The sequence below is a fragment of the Phaseolus vulgaris genome, chromosome 3 (assembly GCF_051622355.1).
Source record: "Phaseolus vulgaris cultivar YP4 chromosome 3, ASM5162235v1, whole genome shotgun sequence".
Taxonomy (NCBI): domain Eukaryota; kingdom Viridiplantae; phylum Streptophyta; class Magnoliopsida; order Fabales; family Fabaceae; genus Phaseolus; species Phaseolus vulgaris.
This window is the reverse complement of record NC_143500.1, coordinates 46568169-46576401: the sequence shown is the minus strand read 5'-3', so window position 1 is coordinate 46576401 and position 8233 is coordinate 46568169. Positions and strand designations below refer to the sequence as shown.

At 37.2% G+C, this 8233-nt stretch overlaps 1 protein-coding gene across 1 annotated transcript; it reads left to right on the top strand.

The window, feature by feature from the left end:
- Nucleotides 1-300: 300 nt before the first annotated feature.
- Nucleotides 301-7375, top strand: LOC137808099 (sphingomyelin phosphodiesterase). Its single transcript, XM_068609049.1, has 4 exons — nucleotides 301-1919; nucleotides 4097-4243; nucleotides 5993-6109; nucleotides 6684-7375. The coding sequence occupies exons 1-4, from the start codon at nucleotides 492-494 to the stop codon at nucleotides 7299-7301; spliced, it is 2310 nt and encodes a 769-aa protein (XP_068465150.1). The 5' UTR covers nucleotides 301-491; the 3' UTR covers nucleotides 7302-7375.
- Nucleotides 7376-8233: the final 858 nt, after the last annotated feature.

Here is an 8233-nt window from a genome sequence, read left to right as displayed (position 1 = left end):
ATTTTTTCGACATAAATAAATATTATTGAAATGTTCATAATTTATTTTCGACATATTCATTTTAATATTATGTTTTTAAATGATTTATTTTGTAATATAACATGAACATGAATTTCTGGAGAGTAAAGGTAATAAAATATGTTATATAAGTTGAATGATTAGAAATTAAAGTATATTAAAATTGTATCTTAGAAAAGAAGTTTAGATGAGGAATGTAGCGGAGAAGAGAAAGAGACAGAGTAGGAGCAATAGGAAACGGTGATAGCTTTCCTTTATACGTTGAAAAGAGGAAAAGGGCCCACACATGCATAGAAGAAGGCCTATTTGGTGGCCACGAAGACACACTCTCTCACCTCTTAAAAGGGCGCCATTTGCATTTCCTTCTATCATTTTAAAAACTTTTCCACCACACTACCTCCAACCGTTCTAAAACCCACCCAACCCAACACACTATTTCATTTTCCTCCGCAACCAAAACCCTAAACCACGCCATGCACCCTCACTCCTCCTACACCTTCGATTCCCTTTCCAAATCACAGGAACTATCCTCCGCCATCCAATCCGCCACCAACCCTTCCCAAATAGCATCTGCATGCGCCTCCATCGACTCCTTCCTGCACTCTCACTCACCCGACCAAACCCGCCACTTCTTCTCCATCGCCTTCCCAACCCTAATCTCCAAGCTATTCGGCTTTGACGACCCCGCTTCCGCCAATGCCTGGATCAACCACCGCCACTCCAACGACCTCGCCCCAATCCTCTTCTCCCTCCTCTCCCCCGCCGGCACCCTTGCCGCTGCCATCGCCGCCGTCGACCGCCTCTCCCTCGTCAAATACGTCTTCCCCGCCGAACGACTCCCTCACTGGACCCGCTCCCTCCTCCTTAACAAAAGTAACGTCGCCGATTCTCGGCCACTCTCCGATCTCTGCCCCTCCCTCTTCAAACCCTCCCCTTCCCCCTCCCAAATCCAGCTCAATGTCTTCGAATACTTCTTTTTCTGGTTCGCCTACTACCCCGTTTCCAAGGCCAAAAACGACAATCCCAATGCCACTTCGCTTAAACGTCCTAAGAAATTTAGGTTAGAGGATTGGACTTGGACATCCTCCTTCCCTGGTTTCTCCGCTTCCAAACCATCCCTCGAGGGAAAACCTCACTGCGATTTGTACACGCGCCTTCTGTGCGAGTATCTACGCGCCTTCGTCCCGTCCTACGATCTCAACGCCCACCAGCCCTACCGGTCCTCTATTCTTCACTACGGCTCCGGCTACGACGCCTCCGTTGTGACGCGGGCCGAGTTTGTGGTCAACACTCTGATCCATTTCTGGCTTGTGGACAACGACTTCTCGCCGTTACCGGTGAGTCTTTGCCGGAATCTTAGGGTGTCTTTTCCGGCCGGGGAGGCGCTTCCTGCGCCGGGGCTGGGCGAGGTGGTGAGGCTGTTTGTGAGCTACCTAAATTTGAGCACTGTGGCAGCGTTTAGCGAAGGTGGTGGTGAGTGTGGGAGTCCCAGGTGGAGGGCTGTGGAGGGTGCCAAGAGCAAGGATTTGGGGTCTGTGCGCTCTCTTTGTTGTTGGAACTTCTGTGTGCAGAGGCCTCTGTATAGGTTCTTGTTGAGGACGTTCTTGTTTTGCCCTATGGCTGCCTCGGTTAAGAATGTGTCACAGGTTTTGTCGGTTTGGACTAGTTATTTGGAGCCTTGGGCAATGAATGGGGACGAGTTTTTGAAATTAGAAGCTATTAACGGTGAGAAGAAGGATAATTCCGTGCCTGCAAGTGTGGGTCGGGGATTCTCGCATCAGTGGCGGGATTACGTTCTCTCTAATTATCTATACTACAGTTCCTTGGTCATGCATTTCATTGGGTTTGCTCACAGGTTCCTTCATAGTGATGTTGAAGTTATAGTCCAGATGGTTCTCAAGGTGTGTTTCTTAACCACGGTTTTAAATCCTTATTTTGTATACGCATAGTTTTTCATTCTTTTGTAGTTTAAGCATTTTATCCGGTGAGATTTATGTCGGGGGCTGTCCTATGTTGTATATTATTCTGGGAATTGACTTATCTTAGTTAGACAACTCACTTTATAGGGCAAAGGAAGTGATCTAAGTCAATATTGCGTGCATATACATGAGATGTTACGGGTGTGATCATGTGACGAATATCAACTGTTGTTTTTTTTTATCAGTGACTTTGACTACTTAGGTTATGTCGTGGAAACTGAAACTACACATGATTGATTGCCATTCTTGGATTTGTGTACATGACCGTTGTGAGTAAACATAGGAATATAGTGAGCAGTGAAATGTGGCTATTTGAATGATGTCTTTGAAAACTGGTCAATTGCACAAGATAAAGTATAATTGTGTATAAATTTTTCTTTGCAATAAATTGTGAGAACAACGTCTGTTACGATGAAAAAATAAGGTTTTAAGATTAATGATTGATCATCTTCATTTTTTGTTGACAGACTTACTAGAATTTTTTTTCACAAACCTTGTAAAAGGATCTCATTCTTTAATGTATTAGACAACAATTTAAAAGGATGTATTTTAAAAGAGTTAAAGGAAAGAAAAATATTTATGCTTTAGATTTTTATACTCATTTATAAATGAGACTATGTCTAGTTATTGATCAATTCGATAAAGTTTTGTTATGCAGTTCACGCTGCAAGATATGAACTAAGTGTTTTTTGGTTCTCAATCACTCGTCTAAGAACTTAGTAATGTTTGGACAATTAGTTCCTCCTGGCTAAATCAAATATTATTGGGACAAGCAGCCACTCCTAGCTAGGACTAGATTACAGAGGAGGTGAACAAACGATCACAAGATGCTAACTAAAAGAGATTTTACGTCCTTAGACAAATGCAAGTTTAACTCTTTTAGATAGCTAAAGAACACTAGAGTGTTCTATCAAAAGAATTGCACATGCTAGGGCATAAGTTGTTTCAATTCTAGCATTTTCATGTAAGATCTTTTAGGCTTTGTAACCTTTTCTCTTCAAGATGTCTTCTATTTGAAGAGGTCTTATGAAGGTAGCCTTTGTAAATCCTTTCTAGTCATTGTGTAGTCTTGAAGTGTTCTTTTGTTCTTAAAGCTACGTTTGCTCTTGTAAATAGATTTACATGTAATAAATGCTCTTCATGCACTAATTAATCTTTTTAGACACATCTTGTGAGATTCTTTTGGTAGTCAAACGAAAGAACGCTCTTTGCATAAACATAGTATAGTTATTTATAAGTTTTGAGTTGTATTATGTAATGTCGAAGATTACATATCTTATTGTCTATCTAAGCACAAACTTATCAGATAAAGATACATTGCAAGTTATTTTGCGTGTGGTTATCAGACGAAACAATTGCATCTGTTTGGACAGATACATTGTAAAACACTTGATCAAAATCACTTAGGGGATAGTGTTAGGTTTGTTGAAAGAAGATCTAACAATGTCTTTTCAGTTTTTCTTTCTCTATTGTTTTGATTGTGTAACTGACTAGCAATGACATGCACTTGAAAACCTGGCCATTTAGCCGTGGAATTCACTCTTCAAAGAAAAAGATTCGAAGAAATAGAAAATACTTGTGTGGGTGTCTTCATGTAATTTTTGCTTCTAGAGAATCAGTCTTTCTGTATGAATTATTCATGATTGCATGATTTGCATCCATGGAATTTGTTAAGCCTAAATTGTTCATCTGCTTTTGGCACACTATTCTGAACACTCTAAACCAAATCCACGGGTATACATTTTGTGGTTTTGTTCAATAGATGTCTGTTATAATAGCACTGATTGCTCTGTAAAGGATGTCGGGTACAGGGAACATTGCGCATGGTTTCTATACTATGTTTTGTGCATTTAAAAAATGTAACATAAGGTCAAAAAGATGTGCACAACTGCATGCTGGTTTCATTAAAAAGGGACGAACCAAGGAGAGAACTTCCATGTCAGTATCAGCCCATTCTCTTATTTTTAGTTTATTTCAGAATCAGTCCTGTAATGTATAGTCAATGTAACTGTGATTGTAATTTTCTGATAGATCTTTTACTATAACAAACTTTTGAGGTTTAGCTGAATGAAGCTTGACTTTCTAACCTGCATTTACAGGTGTTAGATACCTTGACGTCATCTAAAGAGCTCATCGACCTTCTGAAGTCTGTGGATTCTCTTTTCCATTCTAAACAGGTTGGATCAAGCAAACCGATGCTGAATAACTTGTACAGATATGTTCCTACCATCCGTGAACAGTTGCAGGTGATTTGATAATTCTCTTCCGCTTTTATTGTAGTTCTAATTTCATTAATCTTTCATTTTAGTTTTTAATTTTTTGCATTTTAATATACATCTGAACCCTTAAAGTTGATTCTATACCAACTATTAGGTTTCCTCCTTTATATTTTTCAGTTTTGTTAGAGATGACTATAAAATCATTAATGTGTTTTCGCCTACTAACTTATGCTTTTGCGGTATTAGTTTTGGCACATTGGTATTAGAACCTCTATAAAGAAGAAATGCTCTAGAGTACAATCCTTCCTGCCCCTCGTTCTGTTAATAAAAGGTTGCACTTTAGCAAAATGTAGGTGGACCCACACGATAAGTGTTAAAGGCTCTTACATGAGAGGGTGTGCGTGTGTTACAGATTAATACATATAACCATTTATGTGTGTATTTACCCAATAACATGTTTTTGTGGTTATTTGTTCATAACAATTCTTTTGTTAGTTGTGATTATTGATGTTTCGTGGCTTGATTCTTTTACAATTGTTGATTAATTTGTTTCATAGTTATCAATCTGGATAGTTGCATGGAGTATTAGGCCCTTAAATGAGATAACCTGATGATTGTACATATAACAATTTATCACATGAGAACTCTCTTACTATGAGTACTACTAATATAAACCATTTGGCCATATTTGTAATGGTAAATATTAAAAAATTGTGCATGTTTTTTTTAATTAGTCACATAATTGCTACCGGACTTTTAACTTTGACCATTATATGACTCAGATTTATAGTTTTCAAAATAATAAGTTTTCTTACATGAATGTCCCCCTGTATATTTGTGTATAAATGCTCAAAAGTTAAATAAATTACTCAATTTTTGAACCTTTCATAATTGTCAGAATTTTTAACTTCTGTGAAAGGGGTTAACTGTTTAGAATAGGTTTTTGTATTGCCTATCTGGCATGTATAGATCATCATATCTTTTTTTGTATTTTACTGATTTAAGAACCCATATAATATCAGCTTAGAGATAATTAAGCATTCTTAGACCTTTTTTTATATTTCCATTCTTAAGTATAGTCATAAAAGCTCCGTACTTAAGACAAGTTTGCAATTAGATAGCAACAGAAGTCAAGGAATCTCCTCCTCTTCACTGGGTGAAAGATAGAGGAAAACAGAGCAGGAAAATTAGTAGAGGAAGAGGAGGTAGAGTGCTGAGTGGGCTAATGACCATTCACTGGAAAACAGAATTGGGTCGCTGGAAAGGCCAGCCAGCAAGGGATGCTTGCTAGAAAGAGGAGGCGACAATCCGGAGACTTTGTTGAAAATGTGAAACTAAACTGTGGAGGGGGTTTCCTCATTGTGAATACTTGTGCATGGAAAAAAAATACTGATATTACCCCTAGTCTCCTTGAGTAAAGATCATAATTTCAAGCATATTTAGAGTTTTTATATCATCTTCCATGTTCCCTCTCCATTGCGAAAAGGCTGTGATAGCTGATTCTGGATTGCAGCTGCACCTTCAATCTAAGATAGATTTGAAGGTCATTGCAGCACGGTTGCCAGGGGCTGGGATGTGCTGCTGTTTCACAAAAACAGCACAATTTTGCAGTACTAACAACATAGATTTGTTTCATAGCTTGGTTAGGGCCTGATTAAATAAATGCTTCTGTGAACACGCACGTGGCATGATCCAATATCTCTATTTTAACATTACTGGTTGTTTCAGGACTGGCATGATCCAATATCTCTATTTTAACATTACTGGTTGTTTCAGGACTGGGAGGATGGTTTATGCGAGACTGATGCTGATGGCTCCTTTTTGCATGAGAATTGGAACAAAGATTTGCGACTGTTTGCTGATGGGGAGGATGGTGGACAACAGCTCCTTCAGGTTTATGTTTTTTAATTTTAATTGTGAATTTGCATTTCTAATTGTAGTATAACTAGACGATCAATCATGTCTTCTTTATAGTGACAGTTTTAGGCTAACCCTCCTTGTCTAGATGGGCTTGGGATCCTAGAAACTAAGAAGCATGGATGCTTTAGAATAGTTGCTGATTCATTCTGTTATATGTTTTGGACACATCCATGTCATTAAACACTTAAAATATTTCTAGTTGTATTTAACGGCTTTGTTTTGTTTTTTTTTAAATTTATTTTAAGCTTTTATGCCAATAATGCAGCTTGGAACATCACAATGATTGGATATATTGTATTTTATAATTTAATATCTATCCATGTTAACTTAATATTCACTTTTAAAGCAGCAATTCTGTATTTTGATTTATGTATGTTAAATTGTACTATTTTAAAGCTTTATTATACATTATTTTTAGAAATTTTCAGATCCCAGCTTCATACCATATCATATCCATGTCCTGTTTGGTATCCATGTTTTCTAACTGTAGTAATTGTTAGTATGTTGTATGGATTATTTTCTTCTCATTTCATTTTTTTTATTGCAGTTGTTTATAATGCGTGCAGAAGCTGAATTACAAGGTATATCGGGTGATAATAATATTATACCCAGTCTTCAATGCATAGATTCATTGAAGGCAAGATTGGGGAGCTTATTTGATGGAAAGACTATCAATTTATCACCAACCTGTCCTGAACCAGTGCCACATCAGCAATCTCGTGATGAGATTTTTAAGCCTAGAATAGCTGGCAATCATGCATTTGCAGATGTTAAATACAAAGGTGACTGGATGAGACGTCCCATTTCCAATGATGAAATTGCATGGCTTGCGAAAGTGCTTATTAGGTTGTCTGATTGGTTGAACGAGAATCTTGGACTGAATCAGGCAGAGAGCAGTCAAATAAGCTCACCAGTCTCTTATGTGGAGGTATCAGCTGATGTTGCCCATATATGTGGACCTTCGGAGGCCCTGAAGGTCTTCTTTTGTACCATTGGTTCTTGGTTTCTCTTTTTGGGTGCCGCATCTTTGGGTTTCATGCGAAAATATGGTCTGAGGGTGAACTTAAGGATACTGGCATCCAAGAAGGTTGTAATGGTTTTTGTTTTGTATGTTGTTTTTGGCATACTGAAGAAACTCGTTCGAGCATTTCATGATTTGTATTGAAGATTATTATAGATTGAATATACAAAGTGTATAGAGAGATGTGGAAAGTACAAAGAGAATTTTCTACCTATCAAGTTCTTGTGCACAAGGTATTTCTAATTCTGTTATTACGACTGCTAGTTCGCCATTCTGTTTACATAGATTGCAGTTGTACAAATAGATTTGGCAAACGCTCTGCACTCATATCCAACAAGGTCTAAACTCAGGTCAGCTTTTGTTAGTAATTTCTGATTTCATATTAGAACTGCAATGAAAAAAATTTACATTTACAGGATGTGATGTTTTAAAAAATAAAAATCTAATTTAAGGTTCACTAAAATTTACATATCCATGATTTCACCAACATTCATGGCATCGTTGTCATTATCTGAGTCTTATTTTATTATTAGACGTCCTGCAATATTGTCATTTGAGTTAACATATCACGAACTGTATATAAAGTTAGACGAATCAAATTTGTAATGTAATATAATTCATTATTTTGTTATTTTTATGTATTCTTTTTCCCTTAGTTATATATGTGTAGTCGTGACTACGAATTAGAGTTTTCAATGGTAATTTGATGTATTTTGAAGTATGTATCTCAAATGTTCTAATTCTTTTTCTATTTTGTTTTCTTCCTGTTCCTGTTCTTGGACTGGTAGGGTATGATTGGTTTAGAAAAATAAGTTCTTTTTATTGTCATGTAAACCAGTAGTCCAAAATCTTTCTAACAGATATCAGACCCATGACTCAAAACAAAAGATAGTATCTACATTCATGCGGAAAAGGCTAAAAAAATATGAAATATATCAATTTGGACTTCAATACTATGTGCCTGCTGAACTCGGGTTCGGGCAAAAAAAAAGAAAAAAAAAGGAAAAAAAAGAAAAAAAAGGAAAAGAAAAAGTGTGTACCGTTCCTTACCCGGGCCTTGACTAAGTCAAGGTCAA